Source organism: Lissotriton helveticus, chromosome 5_1 (assembly GCF_964261635.1).
Source record: "Lissotriton helveticus chromosome 5_1, aLisHel1.1, whole genome shotgun sequence".
Classification (NCBI taxonomy): Eukaryota; Metazoa; Chordata; class Amphibia; order Caudata; family Salamandridae; genus Lissotriton; species Lissotriton helveticus.
In genome coordinates, this window is record NC_136065.1 from 2008364074 (window position 1) to 2008387111 (window position 23038).

A 23038-nucleotide genomic window follows, 5' to 3' on the forward strand; every position below is an offset into this window, starting at 1 on the left:
GTATGCACTGTTCAGTAAAACAGTGCTGGCACAAGACAGCGCTTTGCTAACGCATTGCTGGCACACGAGGGTTCACCACTGGTGCAAAGCTGGTACATGGAGCATCTCTACTGGTTCTGTGCACCAGTGATGGTGCAGTATTTGGAGCATGTTAAGCCAAGTGTGTAACTGCTGTTTCAAGAAGGATCGTGTGACCTCCCTGCACCCCCTGCCACCCCCAGGTCACAAAAGGCCCCAATCCCAGTGAGACAGTAGTTAATTCGTTTATAGCAAGATAGCACGTGCAACTATATAGTGAGTAACTTCCAGATAATACTTCCAGCTGAAAAGAAACCTGCGAGTGAACGAGCATGCACCTCTCTGCACAACATACATGTCACATGCTGCAATACCACAGGTTGTGGATTTCTGTACCAGAGGAAAGACATTCCCATGCCAGTGACAATTCATGTGGTTAAAGCACATGCTGCAGATGTCTGTCAACCCCGTTAAAATCTCACAGGTTAGCGAGCGCACTCCAGGGACTCGTGCAGTCTGCAAATAACGTGAAGCCTGCAGCACTGCGGGTTATCGCACCTGCTGCAGGGAAGAGCGATCGCCTGCTTAAATGTCACTGATTGTGTAACTGTTGAACTTACTATATGGAGACTGTGACGGGTCCAACACTCGTATGGTTAACATTCCTACTTCACATGCAGGTGAATAACTCACGGGCGCAGGTGGCAAAGCAGTGCAAGTGCTCAGCGGGTAAATGCACCTGCTGGACAACAAACTTGGTCTGCAGGGCAGCATGCTCCAAATAAAGAACAAGCATTTGCAATGCAATAGGTTTCGCATTTACGCGAGTTTAAGCTATTGGCATTGTAAATGACAAAGAGTTTTATTTACGTTTCAAAAAATAAAACAAATAAAAGACATTGTCATTTACAATACTAATAGCTCAAACTCATGTAAATGCGACACCTGTTGCATTGCAAATGCTTTTTTTTAATGTTCATCTGTTTAGTTCAACTTTTAACGACATGCTTTACATTTGTAATTAGTTAGCTCCTCTGTTGGTTTGGGTCAATTGGCCTTTGAAGGAGGGTGGACATTCCTTTCTTTATAGATTTATAAACTTTTTTGAGCCATGGTCTGACCTGCCTGGAGCCCCTCCACTTGCTTATCCACATCCACTTCCATCAATGTGCTGCCCCAGTCTTCAGGGTTCTATATCTATCATGTCCACATAATTGTATGACAACACGCCAACTCCCAATGCTTTGTTGACTTCAAGCCTCTGCTCATTTCTCTGTACCTAGTCCGATGCCTGGGTCACCATTGAGACTGTTCCTCTCTATTTTGAAGAGCAACGCAGACAGAATGCACTTTGGCCACAGGTGCTGTGGGTTTCATTAATTTTCTTAAGAGGAAGACAAATTTGTGTGTTTTTTTTAAGTTTGATTTAAAATGTAAAACAAAGATAAATCATAATTAAAAAGGCTCAATGTGATTTCCTACGTTTTTCATTTGGGCTAAGCTATTAGCATTGTAAATGTTTAAAAACATAAATAAAAGGCATTGCCATTTACAATGCCAATAGCTCTAACTTTAATAATGCGAGACCTATTGCATTGCAAATGCTTGTTCTTCAATGGAAGCCTTTTTACGTCATGGTGTCTAGTGACTCCACCTATTAGTTATATATTACATGGGCATCAACTCCATTGTTAGATTGTGTTTACTCTGCCATCGGGTTCAGAAGTTTTGTTCACAGCTACAGGTCGACACTTCTTGGTTATCTTGCTGTGCCCTTGGATCCATCCTACAAAGAATCCTACGTTCTCATCTATTTTCACCACGGCATACCTTTGAATTCATGTCAATCTAACACCCTCGACTCCCAACCGCTCGGGTGAGAAAGTTCCCATGATGGGTAAAGGCTTCATTCCAATTCTGTCCTAGTTGTCGGGCAAAGTATCCGAGATCCGACCTCCATGTAGTCTGCTACCTCTGTTTGTACCCCGTCCATTGTGAGGACTTCTGTTCAACCTGCCTTGCATTCTGCAACAGGAAAACTCTTTGGAACAAACACACCCGTCTTATTGCCTCCGCTGCCATGACACACAAACTGGAGGAGACTCCAAACATCTTTGGCGAACAGGAGGAGTCGGATGTTGAAGAGGTGGTTGCTCCAGGCGTAGCAATAGAAGCGTCCTTTTCACCTGGAAGCGTTTTTTCCAAAGCAGATGTCTAGTCCAAAGAGCCTCTGCCAGCCAAATGCCCTCAGAAGATGGCAGTAAGTATGGATGTTCCCATAACTCCCTACCCTGAGGCACAAACCTCTAGCTACCAGGTTGCTTATGAAATCCAAAATTTCTTCATATGGTGGTCTCTAGTTTCCACCTTAATCAGATAATTGACCTGCCAGTATTCTTTCTGCAACCACAATCTGTAGTAGAATGCGCTCTGCTTACTCTTGATGTCAAAAGAGCACTTGCGTACTATATTGATGGATCAAAACCATTTCGTAAGACCCATCATCTGTTTGTGTCTTACTCCAAGCGTCACAAGGGGTGTGCTCTTTGCAAAGCAGACATAGCGAGTTGGTTTGTCAAATGTATACCGACTTGTTTTGCTAAAGCTAAGAAAACTCTTCCTGCCCCTCCTAGACCTCATTCCACTCGTAAAAAAAGGACCTTCCATGGCTTTCTCGGGTAACATACCATTACCTGGCATCTGCAACGCTGCTACCTAGTCTACCCCACATACCTTCACTAAACAGCTTCCTGTCTGGTCAGAAAGTCCACACAGTAGATTTGGCCCGGCTGCCCTACGTACACTTTTCCAGTATTCTACAATATCCTCTGGGTAAGCCACCGCTTTTAGGAGGACTGCTTTACAGTCTATGCACAGCATGTGTATCTACTGTTACACATGCCACAAACGGAAAATGCTGCCCTGTAAACATCTGCTCGTGGATGTAGTGCTGTAGTTTCACATATGTCTACCCTTTTCCCCGGTTGCCTGAGGTTGTTGCAGGTTCTATTCTTTCCTGACCTTTTTATAACATTTTCTTGGCATGGTAGTCTTACTGTATTCTCTTTGCTCCATCATCAGTCTTGCCTGCCATGCGGTAAAAACAATAAAAAATTTAGCAGATGCCAATGCACAATACCATAAATAGGTGGAGTTGTACATGTCTGTGACCAACGTTAGATGGTAGAAGTATGCACAGCATGTGAATCTAGAGCACTACATGCCGCAAACAGATGCTTACAGGGTAGGTAACATTTGCCATCGGCCAAGCTGCAAGGCTACCATCGCCAGACTGATAAGTATCTGTGAGGTGAGCGATTTACCAAGATAAAACTATGTTCACTATTGTAGGGGCATAAAGCATGTTTATCCCCTATAACCTAGAAAACTGATGAACAAATCGGATAAAACATTGGTTTAGTATTGAGTGCTGGTTTGAAATAGACCGAAGCATTTAATTTGTTGTTTAACAATCGAAGTCTCCTGTCTCTCCTCACCCCTTGGTAAGCTAATTTATTCTATCTTATGAAAGGGGATGATGTACATTTTTAGCATTGTGAGGTCTTGTACTGCTTAATGTTGTAGCAGTAAATGTTTTGTCACCATTGTTACCTGTAAGTGGTCTCTAGCTCCTCCTGTTAGAGGCTTCATGTCACCCTTTCCACCAAAAGATCTAATCTCACTTAATTATCCCAGTAGAATCTCAGTCATTCTTTGATCCTCAGGAGAGTCTCTTATTCCTAACTAGTCTCACAATAGACACTCCCTGCCATTGGTTACTCCTTTGTGGGGGTCCTGCCTGCCTATCTCCTACCTTGATAAGGTGAGAGTTGGATATGAAACAGTTATGTTCAAGGCATGTGTTAGATACACATGCTTTGTATACTCCTGCCATCTAGTGTTGGGACCAGATGTTTGCAAGTTGTTTTTCTTCGAAGAAGTCTTTCTTAGTCACAGGGCAAGGTGACTCTTTCTTTCGGTGATAGTGCGCATGGTCATCGACTCCATTGTTAGAATGTTTTTTTCTGCCATCTGGTCAGATGTGTGCTGCGCTCCAGTTTGAAACAGTTTTCTTGGGTTCCCCTCGACGCACAAGCCTCTCTACCTCGACGGTATTGTTTCCGTATGCATTCTCACTTCTCCGCGTATCCTTTTTGACATCGGAACGACCTTCGATTGGGAAGCTCCGTGGACAGCCTTCGAGGCCTACCCGTGCTCGGTACTTCTCCATCGATGGATCGGACTCTGTTTAAATTCCGCCCTCCGTGCCACGCGAAGTATCCGTGCACCGACTCACACAATGTGTGCAACTTGTGCTTATCACCCAAGCACAAAGAAGAAAATTGTGAGGCTTGCAGATTGTATCGATTGAAGATGACTCTTCGCGATTGTCAGGCTCGACGTCTGGAGATGCAGCGCTAAAGCATCGAGGACACACCGGACTTCTTGAGTGAAGATTACGGCCAGGAAGATATAAAGGCATCGGCGGTAGAAGAGGAAGCCTTCTCCAAACAAAACTCAGTCTCGGAACTGCATCAGGGCCAAGGTGATGTAAGTACCGAAGGCCCCTTGCCCCCACAAACTATCTCCTGAAAACCTAAGGCTTCAGCACCACCTCTGCCTTCTAGCCAAGGTCGGCACTAAGACGACGTTTCAGATGCCCCGCACTCGGGCCCGGCCCCGAAACCACTGGTCAAGCCTTCAGGCTCGGTACCGAGTTGACAAAAACCCTCCTTGGAGCCGAAAGCTTCTTGCTCCAAGCATAAGTCCGGCTCTGAGCCGAAATCCACTGTGACCAAGCAGCCTTCGGAGCTGAAACCTTCTGCACTGAAAGGTCAGCCTCATTCAACACCGAAAGCACTGGCACCGAAAACTTTGGCACCCACACATAAAGATACCCCATCGGATCCGAAAAACGGACATTATTCCATTAACACCTGATCCAAAGCAAAAAAGACTGCATATCAACCCTGATACTGGTCATATCCACATAAAACTACCTCAGAAACGCAAGCTTCAAGAGGAGGAGGACACTTCTTACAAGATCCCCTTGAAGAGAGACTGTGGCTACAAGTCCTTTTCATTTTCCATCAACCCCGCCTCCAGCACCCCCGCCACCTCCTGAGAATCCTTTACATATTACACCTCAAGATTCTACTCCATCTCATGACAATGATGATGCAGATGATGGGGGAATGCCTATCCGAGTAGAGATCCATGGATGGATTACACACTACATCCCCCAGGTGACACTGATCCAGACTTGTACCCAACCAAACCATCTCCTCCAGATGACAATGCATCACATCATGAGCTCATTCACAGGGCTGCGCATTACCTGGGGTAGAGCTCCATAAGGAATCACTGGAAGAGGATTTCTTATTTGAGACACTAACATCCACGCATACATCATCAAATCACTACCAATGCTTAAAGGCATGCTGCAGCATGCTGAAGAAATCTTTAAAGACCCAGTCTGAGCCCGCATCCTAACTCCTAGAGTGGACAAAAAATGTAAAGCCTCTCCTACATACCTAATCTTTATCAGAGGACAATTGCCCTTAGATTCCGTAGTGGTATCAAATGCTCGTAAGAGAATAGATTCTCAATCCTCAGGAGATGCTCCTACATCGGATAAGGAGTCTAAACTAATAGACTCCTCTGGCAAGCGTATAGCTGCTCAGGCAGCAAATCTTTGACGTATTGCAAAAACCCAAGGCCTTTTAGCTAGGTATACGAAATAGAGCAACTTCTCCAATACCTCCCAGATGAGCCTAAAACTAAAGCTCAGGACTTAGTAAATGAGGGTAAGCTCATTTCTTACTCCTCTATTCGTTGTGCTCTAGATGCTGCAGACACTTCAGCTAGAGAGATTAACACCAGTATCCTACTCAGGAGGAACACCTGGTTAAGGATTTCGGGTTTCAAACCTGAGGTCCAACAATCCATCCTAACACACCATTTGATAAGGAACACTTATTTGGCCCGAACGTTGACCAGGCGTTAGAAAAGATGAAAAAGGACACTGAAGTCGCTAAATCGATCGTAACACTTCAGACTGCAACCAATAGAGGTACTTTTCATCGCTCTTTCTACAGAGGAGCATCAAAAACAACATCCCAGATCAGAATACATCCACTTACAAGGGTAATACCCAGTCCTCTCCCTCCAGAGGATTTTTTCAAGGAGGTTATAGAGGCAACAACTTTAAGGGTAGGCGTAAGGGCAACACACCTAGGAACTTCCCTTCCCCCAACAAACAGTGACTTGCCTACTGGTCACCCCCCCCCCCCAACTATACCACACTTGTCGGGAAAGATTTCACCAATTTCTCCCCATTTGGCAGTCTCTAACATCAGACAAATGGGATCTTGGAGTTATCCAACATGGTTATTGCCTGGAGCTTACCACCATTCCCCAAACATTCCGCCATGATCTCACAAGTTATCGCCGTAACATGTCCACTTGTGAAAACAAGAGGTCCAGTCTCTTAACTAAAAGGGGCAATAGAGTTCCCATCAGGTACCAACGCTCGGGGGTTTACTCTCTGTATTTTCTCATCCCCAAAAAGGACGGTTCCTTAAGACCCATTCTAGATCTCAGAGAGCTAAACCACTACATACGGTCAGAAAATTTTCACATGGTCACACTTCAACAGGTGCTCCCACTTTTACAAAGAGCAGACTTTGTCTACTCTGGATTTAAAAGACCCATATTTTCATGTTCCAATTCATCCAGCTCATCGCAAATACCTACAATTTGAAATGGCAAACAAGCACTAGCAGTTCAAAGTATTTCCCTTCGGAGTAACTACAGCGCCCAGAGTTTTTACCAAATGCCTAGCAGTAGTTGCTGCTCACCTCAGAAGACAACACATTCACATCTTTCCCTATCTAGACGACCGGCCCATCAAAGTCAGCACTTATCACAACTGTCTCCAGCACACACACCACAATAGATCTGCTTCATCAACTGAGTTTCACCATCAATGCACAGAAATCACACATGCAACCATCACAGATGCAGACTTATCTTGGAGCTACTCCAGACACAGTCAAAGCCATAGCCTCTCCCAATATAGCCCGAATACACTATATTCAAACTGCCATTCTACAGTTTCAACCCAACCAAGCATTAGCAGCCAGAGTTCATGCAATTACTGGGAATGATGGAGTCCTGCATTGCAGTTGGCATCCATGCAAAACCTCACATGGGCCCCCTACAAGAATGCTGAGCACGTATGTGGAATCAATCACAGGGCCTATTGACCGATCTAGTGTTGGTAGACGGCTGCACCCATTGCTCTCTGCAGTGGTGGAAACCACAAACATCAGAGGGCCAGCCTTTCATCGACCCAGTTCCACAAATCCTGCTCACAGCAGATGCATCTCTAACAGGTTGGGGGGGGAGGGGGGCTCATCTCAAAATACTTACACAATAGACAACATGTGTCACTGTTTAGAGTCCCAGTAATCAAGGCCTTCATGGAAGGCTTAAAAAGAGTAATACCACCAAGGATTCCCCCTGTCCCAGTATGGAATCTCAACATTGTTCTCCCACAAGGCTCATGGGTCCACCTTTTGAAACATTGTGCTCTTTCCAGTTCCTCTCATGTAAAGTTGCATTCCTCATTGCTATCACAAGGAGAGTTGGTGAGCTACAGGCATTAACTTTGGAAGAACCTTTCTTTCAGCTACATAAAGTCAGGATAGTTCTCCGTACCAAGCAAAAATTCCTTCGCAAGGTTGTTTCTGCTTTTCATATAAGACAATTGGTTGAGTTGCCAGTCTTCTTTCTTCACCCTGATTCTGTGGCAGAACGCGTTCTTCACACACTTGATGTTAAAAGAGCTTTACTATACTACAGAGAAAGAAAGACTTTCGCAAGACAATACAACTGTTTGTTGCATTTGCTGCACCCCATAAAGGCAGTCCTATTCCCACATCTGGTATTGCTAGATGGATTGTAAAATGCATTCAAACTTACTATATTAAAGCTAAAAGAACTTTAACTATACCCCCTAGAGCTCATTCCACTCGCAAAATAGAGGCGTTGGAGGCCTTTTTAGGCAACATCCCTCTAGCTGACGTATGTAAGGCAGCTACATGGTCTACACCACACACATTTACCAAACACTATAGTGTAGAAGTGTTTGCAGATCAACAGGCTAATGTAGGCCAGGCAGTACTGAAAACACTATTCCAAACAATTGCAACCTCTACAGGTTAACCACTGCTTTGGAAGAATACTGCTTCATAGTTTATGCAAAGCATGTGTATCAACAGCACACATGCCTTGAATGGATACTGTTACTTACCCAGTAAGTATCTGTTCTTGGCATGTAGAGCTGTAGATTCGCATGCGCCCACCTGCCTCACTGGGTACTTGTTCTTGTTGCAGTTCTTAAATTATACACTCATACGCATAGACATCTCAATACTGCACATATTTATTCTATTCTCACCCTCTTGCGGGGAAACCATCTAACAGTGTAGTAGATGACCATGCACACTATCACTGAAAGGAGTTGTCGCCGCTGCCCCGTAACTTGGAAAGACTTCTTCGAAGAAAAGCAACTTGCAAACTTCCAGACCCAACACTAGATGGCAGGAGTATGCAAAGCATGTGAATCTACAGCTCTAAATGCGACGAACAGATACTTACTGGGTAAGTAACATTATCTTTTCTCTTTTCAGGTGTGAAGCTGTAAAAGTTCAGCGACCAGAGGCTGAGTCTCCAGAGCGTGAGAAAATATTGCGTACTTTCTGCACACAGCACACTGAGTTGCAGAGAATGGTGGACATTTATAAAGGTAATTCAAATGAAATTAATGTTATGAGTGACTTAATAAAATACCGATACTAGAACCTCAAGTCATCGTCATGGGACTGGATAATGATATACAGTATTCTGTATAACCTTCTGGATCCATGGTTGTGTGGTCTGGACATTGATATAAAGCTGCCCAGCTATTATGTGCCTTGTTAATGTGTGTGCAACTAATTAAGTTTCAGCCTCCGCCAGCGCTTGTGAACTCTACCCCTCTGTTACGAATATGTTATTTTCTTATCAAAGAACTTTAGCGCTCGGGGTATCATTAAGAGTTCCTCTGTTGTTCTGATATGGTCACTAACGAAATTTCAGCATTGTAAGATCAGTTCATCATTAATATTCGAAGTTTCCTGTGTGCATCTAAGGACCTTGGAACACTTTCCAAATTTAAATACTTCTGAAATGTGAAACTCCTCTTTTTTGTGTGTGAAAAAGACCTACTTCAGATTTCGAAATAAATATAAGAACATATACAAGACCTGATGCTGATAGGTGCCTAAGGACTAGATGACAAAAGTTGTTGATAAATGCAGCTAGATAGTCCGTCTCAGTAAAGCGGCTAAAATGGAAACGCAGCTCTTTAAAGAGCGAGTTGCTTCCATCTCACATGATGACTTTTACTGGGAGGAGCTTCAAAAGCTCATTCCTTCTGAAAAGCAAAGATGAATCCCCACCAATCAGTAGTTTATATACTGTGTATCGGGCAAAGCACTCCAATGGAGGGTAGGGTGCCTTCGGTTGGATGGCTGCAAGCAAGCAGGCCACACGGCTGTGAGAGCTGGGCTCCTGGTCACTTACTAAGGGCAACTAGGGAAGTCCAGTAGAGTAGTAGTTGCACTTCCAGCGGCCCCCGGGTGGCTGGGTGCAGGGTGCTTTTGAGCCGTCGGGCGCTCAATGTTATCCAATGGGAAAGTTAAAAAGGGAACAAAGGCTGCAGACTCTGGGACGTATGTTCTTCAGGTGCGACCACCACTTCGAGGGGTAATTTGGGATCTTGGAGAAGAGGTAGGTACCCCAAAGGAAGGCACAGGGAGCCGCAGGGTGCCGGGTGCAGGGGTGTCTTTTGGTGTTGGGAAATCTTACCCTCAGCTGGTCGCGATTGGAGGGGTCCCTGTTTCTGAGGCTGTAGGCGTCGTCTGGGTCGTCGAGGAGGGTCTTTGGGCACTGGACTTCGTGTCCCAGTCGCCGGGGGGGGGACGGCCTCGTGGTCTTGGATCACTCGAGCACGGGCCGGGCTCGGCGGGTGCAGAGTGGGCTAGATTCGCGGTTCCTGGCTGGCACAAGGGGTATTGCTGTTGGAGCAGAGCCTCTGCTCATGGGAGTCCCAGTGTTTTAGAGGGTCAAGGCAGGCAGGTCTCCGGGTTTTCCAAGGTTGCTGTCCGCAGGAGTCACCGGGATTTAGCAGGATCAGGTTCCAGGATCGACAGGCCGGTAGGGCTGGGGCCAAGTCATTTGGTGTTGTCCTGTTAGCAGCTGCAAGGCGGGTCTTCTTCTTCTTGATCTTCTTTTCTTGTTTTCTTATCGGTATCTAAGGAAGGAAGGTTCAGGGAGCCCCTAAATACTAAATTTCTCCTGTGGGAGGGGGGCAGGAGCCTAACTGTGATTGGGCAGGGCTCCCCATCTTCATGATGGCGGAGCCCGGGGTCGTGCTTCACCTTGCCTCTCCCACCTGAGGGGTGGGGTTGGCAGAGACTGGCACACCACCCCCTCCCTGACGTAGGGTTTCCCGCCAGTCTTCCCGCCAGAGTGGGGTGTCAGAACTGTTGGGGGCCAGTTGCTGAGTACAGCAAGTGGTCTGGAGAAGCTCACAAAGGCGGCATGCCTTTGACGCTTCCCCCTGCTCATCCTGGGGGAGGAGACCTAGCACCTCGCCCAGGATGTGCAATGTTGCAGGACCAGGAGAGCGGGGGGGCTCTCCACCCAGGGGTCCAGCAACATGTCTGCTGTGTGGCAGCCTAGGCAGCCTCTCAGACAGACGTGGATTGTAGGTTAGGTTTCAGGGGCATCTCTAATATGCCCTCTGGTGCATTTTACATTAAATCCCACACTGGCAATAGTGCGGGTTTAATGTGCTGGGAAGTTTGATGTCAAATTTCTTAGGCTTCAGTGAAGCCATCATGGTGCTGTGGAGTTCGTAATGACAACCTCTTCGCACCAAATACTCTTAATGGCAGCACTGCACTTACAGTGCCTAGGAATGGCCCTGGGCACTATAGGGGCACAGGGCTCGTGCACCTGTGCCCACACCACTCGCATAGGGCATCCAGCTAGAGGGGTGACTGATGGAACCCAAGGCAGTGAGCTTGTGGGCATGTGTGCCATGTTGACTCTTTGTTTAGTTCTGTACCTAGATACTCAGCCTGCAGGCAGTATGTGGGTATCAGGCCACAGGGCCCCTAAGGGTGGCACAACAAGTGCTGCAGCCCTTAGGGGTCTTCTCTGGTCACCATGCCCTGGGTACCTAGGGTACCATATACTAGGGGCTGACAGGTGGCCAGAGAGGCCAATTGGGTTTTAGTTTCAACACAGTTTTAGGGAAGGAACACAGGTCCTGGGCACCTGGTTGGCAGGAGCCCAGGGCACACTCAGTCAAAGCACATCAGCAATTCAGCAAAAAGTGGGGGCATACCAATGCAAGAAAGATGGCACTCTCTCACAAGGGGTTGCTCCGGAAAAGGGAGGGAAGCGCGGAGCCGTCCCAATGGGCTGCGAAGATGGAGCCGGAGAGCGACAACGCTCTGCGTCACGTTGGCCGACGGACAGGTAGAAGGCGAAGAGCGACAATGCTTCTTCACTTTCTTTTTGTGCTTCGACTTACTGGTGGAATGCGAAGACTTTGAGGAGGAATGGTGATGACTCCGTGAACCGGTCCTGCGACCTTCCTCTCGATGGGGACCTCAAACGATGTGCAGCAGACTTCCGGGTCTCCAGAAGCTTTCGGGACTGCTCCCGCAAAGACTTCGGGTTCATGGCCAGGCGGTCTGAGCACGACTTCAGATCATGGTCGCGCTCCTGGCTCTAAAGGCACACGAGGTGCAGATCAGTGACCGACATCAGCTTGTGACAAGAGTCACAGGGCTTTAAGCCGGTGCGACAATGGAACATCTCTCATGCACCAGGAGTCTAGGACTCAAAAAAAATGTCGACAAAAAGTCGAAAACGGGTTAGTCAAAAAAGACCAAGGGACACCCTCTCTCCGGATCTGCGCTGGCTGGCGCAGAAAAAGAAAGAATGGACCTCCGCATGCAGGGGCGGCATCTAAGTAGACACCGCAACGTCATCCTGGTGACGACGACGAACGTGGAGTCGACCAATGCCATCTACTGACACGCAGGGGTACTGCTACAGAAAAATTCTCCGGATCTAATCTCACTCCTGGGGGTAATTCTAATGTAAAGAATCTAGAACTACAGTCTCTATCAGATGGGACAATTTCGGCCTACTAGGGTTATTGAGAATAGTGAAAAAGAGTCCTGCCTTTTTAAGGTTCTGGGAGGTTCCCTTACCCAGAGTGCATTGTACAGACAGTTGCCCCCAAAGTTGGTTCTTTTTTTCCGGCTTGTGAGAAGAATTTCAGAATACTCCTGAGGCTTCACTCAAAAAATGTTCAATCCATCCTGCATCAAGAGCAGCTATTTTCTATTTTTTGCGAAGTATCCACCATGTGGAAGAATGAAGGCAGTCGATTCACACAAGTTGTGTGTTGTCTGGCATCCAGACTCATTATGTTGAGGAATGTGACATTTGAAGTTATATAAAATAAATTCAAAAAGAATTCTTAGGAAAGTATAGACTAAAAGGCATGATTCACCACATGAGGGTGAAAGAAGAGAAAAGAAAGAAGAGAAATTCACAAATCCTCACACGAAGTCTGTATTCAAGTAGCAGTTTACAGATATTTGCACTTTAGGTTTGGGGTACACAAGCTGGGTATATGCAATTAAGGTGGAACCCAGCCGAAGTATTTAAGCAGTGCCAACCGGTAGTTTCTATTAAAGGAATCAAAAGCTTTTTCCAAATCCTGTGATGCTGGGTTGATCTATGAAGCATAACTCCTTGATCAGCGAGGAGAGTCAATTCCCTAAGATTTTTGTCACTACCTTGTCTTCCACGTTCAGTAATGAGATAAGGCAAGATGAATCTCACCTGTCCACCAGTTTACTGGCCTGTGAATACAGACTACTATTGACTCTATGACGTCATGTGACAGCCCAGTTTCTTTGGCAGCTCGAAATATTTCCAGTTAGGCTAGATGCATTCACATTATAAAATTCAGTCCATTCCTGGAGTCTTGCTAGACTGCACGAGCCCTACTGCCTCTGGGATTTCCTCTATTGTGATCTTGCTGTTCAAGTGTGTGTGAGGTTAACACTGACATCAGGAGTTTGATGTACTTTGTTTCATTTGTTTTAATCCTCCACTACTTCACAACCCTTATTGTAGAACCTACTTGCTTGTCACGCTCAGACTCTTAATTTCTGAACTTCTGCCACCCGCTAACCCCTTCTTCCCTCTGCCTTTCCCCTTCCTTGACAAATGGAGAAAAGTCCTCATTATGTAGTTCGCTTTACATATAAAATGTCAGTACAATTTAGTTGAACCTATTAGTGAGAAATAGTAATATGTGTTTTAGTTTGTGGCTCTCAGGAAAACACCAAATACCTTTTTATGTTTGCAAACCCCTGGGCTAAATATATTTTAGGTCTGAATCGTAAATAAGTAAATATGAAGATTAATCTTGCAAATTGGAGGAAAAGAAGTCGAAACAGTTCACTTCAACAAGTGGGGGGAAATGTTAGGAATAATGCTCACCCCTCAGTTTCTTCAGCTAGTGGAGGGTTGAAACATTCATAGTTAAGTAACAATAACCGTTCTTGTGATCTGAATTTTAATATTTCCTTTTTTAAATTTTTTATAGAAACCTTCCCCATAGAACTCGGTAAGTTTAATATTTTAATCAGCTTGATGATCTCCTATTGGTGTGTGCATTTATTTACCTATGTGTCTCTTTTTCCCTATTTCAGAGTGGAGACGGGCTCGCAGCTATGCAGGTAATGGAAGCTCACCCCTGGGAGAGTTCCCTTCCTAAAGGTTTACCTGTGCATTTTCCCCAAACACCCAATATTCTGATGTGGGTGTTTAAAGCAACATAACGTTGTTCACTCAGTTGAAAAGTGAAATCTGAAAGATTGAACTTGAAATTTTTTTTTTCTCTTTTTTTCATAGTGTGGTTCCCTGCTGGCTTTATACCGATTTAAATGGGTAACACATTTGTTAGCAGTTGTGGGGTGTTTCACTAGCTTTTGGTGGCCTGGGCACAGTAGTGAATACTTAGTACTCAGGTTATCAGAGCAGGTCAAGACGCTCGGGCTTCATGTTGGCAATGTATTAGTGGAACCAAAAACAGCAAAGTGACAAACAACACCAGGATTTGGAAAAAAAGGATTGGCATTGTGATCTGCTTCTGTGTGTGCATCTGTAAGTGTGTTTTTCATTCCATCAGACTTTCAATGAGACTGCAGTCGATGATTTATAGCTTTCCTTCTACAAATTATCTAACATCTGGCACAGTCATAAAACGTTAGAAACACTTCTGGCGTTGTTCAACACACATTATTGTGGTTATCTCCTACTCATAAAATATATCCTAGAATGAGCTCCATTGTGTATTTAAAAAATATTTTGGAAACAAGACTTGACATACATCCAACCCATCTGATGAGGCAGGGGGGCTGTACGGTAAGTAAAAGAGGTTCAACTCGGAGCCTTGTACTTCCACAGGAGTAGAAGAAAAAATTACTTACCTTCAGTGACGAAATATCTGTAACAGACATATTAGGTATGGATCATTCACTTCAGAATTACCCCCAGGCGTCAGACTGGATTCGGAGAATTTTTCTTCAGCAGTACCCCTGCGTGTCGGTAGGTGGCGTTGGTCAACTCTGTTGGCGTCGTGATAGCCGGAATGACGTTGCGGTATCTACTTAGACGCCGCCCCTGCGTGCTGAAGTAAGTTCTTTACACGACATTCCACGTCCGAAGCGCAAAGCAATGCAAGACACTGACCACTGGTGCACAAAACTAGGTCTCTGACAGGGAGTCCCTAACCCTAGAAGTCAGTTTGCCGAACAGGGAGGATGGGTGGGGCGGTGAGGACTCCATAACTAATATATGTCTCTTACAGATATATCGTTACCAAAGGTAAGTAGATTGCTCTTCTGAAAGAGACTATTAGTTATGGATTCCTCACCTTAGAATAGATACCCCAGCAATACCAAACCTGGAGGTGGGTCTGCGAACTAAGTTCACACAATAATGTCTGGAGAACTGAACGGCCAAAGAAGTAATCTCTCCGGACTGGGCTGTCCAGTCAGTAATGTTTGGTGAACATGTGCAATGAAGCCCACATGGCTGCCTGACAGATGTCATGAAGAGGGGACTCCACGTCCCAAAGCAGTAGTAGCTGCCGTCGCGCTGGTGGAATGTTGGCACAGTTCCACATTGCCAAGAAATAACAGATTTTGATGCTAAGAACGACCGATCAAGAGATGGTCGCTTTTGCACGGCGCAACCTTCTTGGCACCCACATTGCCAACAAAGAGCTGGTCATCCACCCAGAATTGCTTTGTGCGATCCAGATAGAAGGAAAGGGCACGTTTTGGATCCAGACAGTGGAGCCTCTCCTCCTCTTTAGAAGGATGCGGGAAGAAGGTGGGCAAAGTGATGGTCTGTCCTATGTGGAAAGCGGTAACCACTTTGGGAAGGAAAGAAAGCCTAGTGCGAAGGACAACTTTGTCCGGATGACCTGCCAGGAAAGGAGGTTTGGAAGAAAAACCCTGAAGCTCACTCACCCTGCGAGCAGAAGTGATGGCAACCAAAATGGCAGTTTGAAGAGTCAAAAGTCTGAGAGGACAGTCATCGTGGCTCAAAAGGAGCACACAAGGTTCAAGTCCCACTAGGGCATCACAAAAGGAATTGGAGGAAACAAATGAGTAATGCCCTTAAGGAAGGGATTTAAAATAGGAGACTTGAAAAGGGAAGGCTGATCAGGAAGACAAAGAGTCCCAGAGCAGAGCCCTGCTGGGCCAAAGAGAGAATGAAGAGGAGAACCTTTGAAAGGAGAGCAGAAAGGGGATCCACAGCCTTTGCTGCGCACTATGCCACAAATTTGTTCCAGGGACACCTGGCTGCCAAGATAATGTTCCAGACTTCCGAGAGGAAGGTCGAAAGCTGTAAACTGTCGCCTCTCAATCTCCACGCAAGGAGGTGGAGGCTCGACAGGTTCGGGTGGAGGACCTTCCCCTGCTGCTGCTACAGAAGAGCCTCCTGAAGGGGCAGTCTGATCAGAGGATTGATGGCCATGTGCACTCTGGGCAGATGTGGTATAGGCGGAAAGGCGTATAGAAGACCGCAACTCCATTCAAGACGAAAAGCGTTGCCTAGCGAGTGCTGCCTTGACAATTTCAACGCGCAGAACTGCTGACATTGCGTGTTCTCTTCGGTGACGAATAGATCTAACCAAGGCTCTCCCCACTGCTGAAAGAGGCCTTGCACCACCTCCGAGAGAAGACTCCATTTTTGATCCATCATGCACCGGCGGCTGAGTTCGTCCGCCCTGGTGTTAAGAGAAACTGCCAGGTGTTGAACCACCAGGGACATGCCCTGCTGTTCCAGCCACTTCCAGAGACGAAGTGCCTCCTGACATAGGGTCCACAACCCCACCCGCCCTGTTTGTTGCACATGGCGGTGGTGTTATCTGTGAACACCTGCACTACTGTCCTTTTGACAGAAGGAAGTAATGCCTTTAGTGCAAGACGGATTGCCCGATGCACCAGAAGGTTGATGTGGAGCCCAAACTCCGCCGGAGACCAGAGGCCTCTGATCTCCGCCTCTCCCAAGTGTCCGCCCCACCCCAGAAGTGATGCATCTGTCACTACTGTGAACTCCGGTTGGGGAAGGGAGAGAGATCTGCCGTTGACCCAATCCTGGTTAGTTAGCCACCACTGCAATTGATGTGCAGTGCCCTCCGAGATCTGGACGCAATCAGAAAGATTCCCCTGATGCTGTGCCCACTGGAACTTCAGGTCCCACTGCAGAGCCTGCATATGCCACCTGGCATAGTCCACCAGCAGGATGCAGGAGGCCATGAGGTCCAGTAGCCTCAGGGTCAAGTAAATCCAGGATAGAGGATGAAAGATCGGATTCGTAGCCCGAATATCCCGCACTGGCTGCTCCGGAGGATAAGCCAAACACTGTGCTGTGTCCAGAACGGCTCCGTTGAAAAGGAGCTTCTGAGAGGGATTCAGGTGTGACTTCTGCACATTGATGGTGAACCCCACCGAATGCAGGAGATCGACCATAGTCTGGAGGTGGGAGACGACAGCCTAAAGCAAGCCCGCCTTCAACAGCCAGTCATCGAGAGAGGGGAATACTGGAACCCCTGATCTGCGCAGATGTGCTGCGACCACAGACATCACCTTCATTAACACCCGAGGGGCACTGGCAAGGCCAAAGGGGAGCACCGTAAACTGAAAGTGCTCTTGCCCCACCGTGAACCGTAGGTAATGTCGATGGGCCGGCAAAACTGGGATGTGAAAATAAGCGTCCTGCAAGTCCAATGCTACCATCCAGTCTCCAGGGTCGAGGGCAGACCTGAGCCAGTGTCAACATTTTGAACTTCTCCTTCTGGAGGAAGCGGTTGACATTCCAAGATAGGGCGCAGGCCCTTGGCCTTCTGGGGCACCAGAAAGTAGTGGGAATAACAACCACGTCCTACTTCTGGGGCAGGAACTCGCTTGATAGCTCCCTTGGCCATCAGAGCTGTAACTTCCTGTTGGAGAAGGGCCAAGTGATCCTCCGACATGCGATGGAATTGAGGTCGCATGGATGGAGGGTTAGTCTCGAAGGGGAGGGAGTAGCCCCTTCGGACTAGCTGCAAAATCCACCTGTCAGACGTGATGTTTAGCCACAAGGGGAGGTGATGGCGAATCCTGCAGCCCACTGGCGAGTGGTGGGCCTGAAAGGTTGGACTAGGAGGGCTTGGAGGCTGCTGAAGAGGGGGCTCTGGTGGACTGGCCATGCCGCTGACCCCAGATGTATGATGGTGGGTCCCAGCCGCGCAGAGGCTGGACAGCTTGCAAATGCCTGTGGTTCTGGATGGAACGTGGCGGTCACCCCTTCCGTAGCCACGAAAGGGGAGAAAAGCAGACTGTGCGGGGCGAGAGGTAGAAGCGAGGCACAAGGACCTGGCCATATCCCTGGAGTCCTTAAAGCGTTCGAGCGCGTTGTCTCCTTTGTCGCCAAACCAGTAACGACCACCAAAGGGCATGTCCAAAAGTGTAGCTTGGCCATCACTTGAAAAGCCAGTGGACCTCAGCCAGGTGTAGCTTCTCAGGGCTACTGACGTTGAAATTGTCCTGCCCAGTAAGTTGGCAGTGTAGGGCCCACATCATATGGGAACTTCACTGCGTCTCTCCCTTCGGCAACTGCATGAGAGAGCATGGCACTGGCCTCCTCCGGGCACTGTGGCAGCACCTGTGCGACCGTGTCCCACACAGAGTGGGAGTAACAGCCCAAGATGCATACAGTGTTCACCAACTGCAGTCCTAAGCTGGAGGAAGAAAACATTTTCTTCCCATGGTGATCCGGCTTCTTGGACTCCCTATCCGGTGGTGCGGTTGGGAATGCGCTTTTAGAAGTCGAGGCTTGGACCACCAAGCTCTTAGGGGTGGGGTGTTGGGAGAGGGAAATTAGGTCACCCGGGGCCGGGCGGTGGCGTCGGGCAATCATGCTATCTACAGGAGCCCCTGTGTTGGGCTTGGACCAAGTGCCCAAAAGGATGTCCGTTAGGGCCTCATTGAATTGCAGCAGGGGTTCCGAAGAGCCAGCTGCTGGTTCAAGCACCTTGGTCAGGAGGTTAGTCCTGACTGCCACCGTAGGAAGCTCAAGGTTTAAGGCCTCAGCTGCCCTACGCAACACCACTGCATATGATGCACCCTCCTCCGTAGCCATGGTAGTGGGAGATAGCATGCCAAGGTCTGAGGAGGTGTCCAGACCACTGGCCTCACCCAACTCCTCTCTTCAGTCCGGTTCTTCTAAGTGGTCTGCCAGAGGGTCCACAGACACCTCCCAGTCCTCCTCGCCCTCCTGTGGTAGCCACCACGGTCGATAGGGAACACCAGGGGAAAACAAAGTTACAAAAGTACCAGCAGGCACCGATCCCGACGTCTGTCGACGTCTGTCCGGCTCCGTGTCCACATCAAGGGGAGGCTAGTGGTCACGTTTGGTGGGGGACACAACTGCCGTCGGAGGGTGGCGGACGTGTCGCCAATGGATTCTGCACCGGAGGAGGTGTCGTAAGGTCGAAAGGCGCCGATCCAGATCCAGGCCTGGATCCCTGGGTGCCCTGTGCGGTCCAAAGGCGCAGAGTCTAGCTGCCCAAAGATGGAATGGAGGGCTTCGTAAAAGCTACGGAGTTGGGCTGGGGTAGCCCCGGCTCCCGGAAAGGAAGGGAGGCTCGGGACGACCCAACGGGCTTCACAGGTGGAGCCGGGCAACTACCATCCGCAACCCGCATTGCGTCGGCCAACGGACAGAGAGAATGCGAAGAGCGACGATGCTTCTTCGCCTTCTTTTTGTGCTTCGACTTACCCGAAGACTTCGACGAAGAGTGGTGGTGATGGCTCCGCGACCGGTCCCGCGACCTCCCTCTTGACCAGGACCTCGAACAGTGCAGAGCCGACTGCTGAGCCGCCAGAAGCTTTTGGGACCGCTCCTGCAAAGACTTAGGGGCCATGGCCAGGCAGTCGGAGCACAACTTCTTGTCGTGGTTGCGCTCCAGACAACATAGGCCAGGGGCGCCGCTCTTCAAAGGTTTCAGATTTTTGAATTTGTCATAAATTGCCGGTAACATCTTTGAAATGTGCAGTTATTTAGTAAAAGCATAAAACCTCTGTCCACCAGATGGCAGCAGAGCATTCGTTATTGAGAGTGCAGAACCTAATGTTATTGATTGAGATCGATTTCTCGTATTTCCTGCTTAAGAAGCCAGCAACCAAATGCGAGGAGAAGCCGAGTGGACAGATTATGGTGAGCGGAAACCTGCTGTGAACGGGGGAGAATGGGACAGGATAGGGAGAGAGAAAAGGGAGGAAGGTGGGAAGCGAATTTTGGGAGAATATCTGAAGCACAAAGCGAAAAAAGGGAAGGATATCAAAAGTTTCCGATCTGTAACAACAAAGGAGGGAAGGTTAAGGTCTCACTCACGCAATTCTGTCAATATATTTGACAGAGATTTATCTAGTCCTGAGTTACCGCCTTTGTCACTGCAGAGCGCCGATAGGTGCTCTTGCACTCGAGCAGTCTTGCGGCCTGGTATGAAGCTGTGTGCTAGAGGCAAGTCCTCTGGTTTCCCGTAGAAGTGCTCAATCTGGGTGAATGCGGTGTTACCCATTGAGATTCTTTCACCTTAGGCACTGTATGGTGGGGATTGGTGTCAAAGACCTATTGCCCCCTGGTTTTGGGTGGTATTCTTTCTTCAATTGAAGTTCAGCTCTGAATCAGGCCTTAGGGCTGCCTACATCCAGGGGCAAAAGAAGCCCATTTATTTTCGAGGCTCGTCTTTGACCTTCATACCAACAAGGTTGTTTCGTCATCGTTCTTTACTTTGAAAAAAATAAAGAAATTATTGCCCTATCTCCCTCCTTCAGCTGGGAAGACTCTGGTTTCTACCTTAGTCTTCTCAAAAATAGATTATGGGAACGCTCTCTTTCTCCACACCCAGAAGCGTGTCATAACTAAGCTGCAATCCATCCAGAATGCGGCTGCTAGGATCCTCCTAAATATCCCCCGCCGCAAATCCACCACCCTTGGCATTCGTCAGCTTCATTGGCTGAGAGTTGAGAGCCGTATAAAATTTAAGGCCCTCTGTATTGCCTATAAGGCAGTACATGGCACAGGACCCAGGTTCCTGACTGAAGCTTTTCAGCTTTATGTCCCTAGAAGGCAATTACGATCGGCCAACACCAGTCTCCTCTCTGTGCCTCGCACAAGAACGGCCACCTGGGGAGATAGGCGTTTTCTTGTGGCTACGCCAAAGTTGTGGAACCTTTTGCCACCCGCTATCAAATCTGCTCCGAACCTGATGAGTTTCCGCAGGCTTTTAAAAACATGGTTGTTCAACCAGTAATAGGATGACTGATTCAGTAGCTCCACAGCGCCGAGACACCTCAGGGTATTTGTTGCGCTATAAAAGTCGTATAAATAAATAAATAAATAAATGAAAGCATTTGGAGATTAAAGTACTCATAAACCGAGACCCCGAGCCACTGCAAGTGCAAGTGCAGGAGAATGGTGCCCACATGCCAGGGCCCACCACAGCAGCCAATCATTCCCGCTGATCTGCATGTGTATTGTGGAAAGTATGTGACTGTCATTCAACCCGTTCAGTCCCAGTCTAAAATCTTTCACTAGCAGAGGGGTACACTGTAGGAAGAATATGCTGCCACAATAGCTGCTATGGGCATAGAGCATGCTAAAAAGGCATTGGCTAGTGACCGGGCAGAGGCCCTTCAGGAGTGCTGCGGAGTTTCTAAGGCGTCTCTAGACCATTACAGTGATCTAGACACTGCCTTAGTAAAACTGGCTTTATATATGTCATTGATGGTTGGACAGCCCACAGCATAGTTTTAGCTACAAAGTAACCACAAACATTTACTCTGAGAAAAGACTGCAATATTTGGCTTCCTGAAGTTATAAAGTACATCTTCCTAAGGTAAATTAAGTAATTCTTCCTTCTTCTAAATATGTCCTTTACAATGCCAATAGCTCAAACTTTCGTAAATGCGAGACCTATTGCATTGCAAATGCTTGTTTGTAAATACTGTTGCTAAAGTTAGACCCCAAATTGCGTGCTAGCAAACATTTGGATTTGAAAAAGGTGGGCTATATAAAGTTTTATTTCTTTAAATCTACCAAAAGGGCTCATTGATACAAAGATGATGAAATATAATTACGATATCAGGTGTAAACTTAGGGCTAGTGTTTAAGGGTCAGGGTAGCCCAACAGAGGTAGGGAGGTTCTGTTTTTGGGGTACTAAAGCACTAGCTTTGGTAATTCTGTCTTTCGGAGGAACTGTCCTTCACATGTGCAGATCTGCCCTCTTAACTCGATTAATACATTACACTGCCTCAATATTCTTAGCAGATTTCTCCTCTGCAGATGGAGAGTCTAAAAAGCTGGAAGAGTTCAGCATTTCAAAAATATATACTTTATACTACAAATGCAGCCTTTATAACGTGCGATGGGGAGAGGCATTAGCCAGTTTGCATTCCCCAGAATTTCACAGCTAATCACTACATGGAATGAAAATGCTTTGCAGAGGAACAGGGTCCACAATAAGTTTCACGGTAGAAGTCGTTTCAAATTGTTATCAAGAACAGTAGAGAGCTGATTTCAATTTTATAGATACCCAACTATCAAACAAATGAGCCAATCTCGGGGAATTTACGACTTACCCTGATCTACAGTTTGCCATGTGTTCAAACTAGTATTTTACAAAATTCTGATTAGTAATGCACGGGTCTTTGGAACCATATGATAGTAACAGGTACCCATCTGTTAGTGTGGGTTCTGTGTTGGATTCCTATGGCCTTAAAATGAATATTTGCATTCTTGCAGCCTTGGTCTATTTTCAGACCACCACTCACCATTTCTGAAATTGCCACAAAGACCAAAAAAAATAGCAAAAATATCCAAAAGCAAAAAAAAATTGTGACATGCCACCCTCTGTAACCGTTCGCTGTTAACTATATTTAGTTGTCCATAAAAGACATGACTAATGGACTAGATTAAAACGTACGTTTGAGTAATTGAAATTCTTTTAGCTGTCTTTTAAACAAAGTCCACTCCCCGTGACGTGGTGAGAAAGTGGAAAGGGTGGCGACTGTGGGGAGGTTTGCGCCAGTCATTTCAGGTCAAATTAAGAACATATCCTCTAAGTAGTTATCAGCCTTAAAAACCATCCACATATATAACAATTACAAAATGGTATACTATTTAAGGGCTGAGTTAAATGGCAGTCTTAGTGTTGTTATAAAACAGTGATATTTGTTATGAATAATGTGTGACAACTAGAAATAAAGTACTAACACCATAGTTTTGGATTAAAAAAATTCAACTATTCTGGTA

General features: G+C 47.0%; 1 protein-coding gene across 2 annotated transcripts in view; it reads left to right on the top strand.

The window, feature by feature from the left end:
* Positions 1-23038, top strand: part of LOC144756171 (E3 ubiquitin-protein ligase TRIM39-like) — a 91830-nt gene that overhangs the window by 51109 nt on the left and 17683 nt on the right. For both annotated transcript variants that reach the window (XM_078645751.1, XM_078645752.1), the window contains exons 7-9: positions 8715-8830; positions 13769-13789; positions 13875-13901. In XM_078645751.1, the coding sequence (XP_078501877.1) occupies positions 8715-8830; positions 13769-13789; positions 13875-13901 (164 nt within the window). The remainder of the gene's footprint in view (positions 1-8714; positions 8831-13768; positions 13790-13874; positions 13902-23038) is intronic.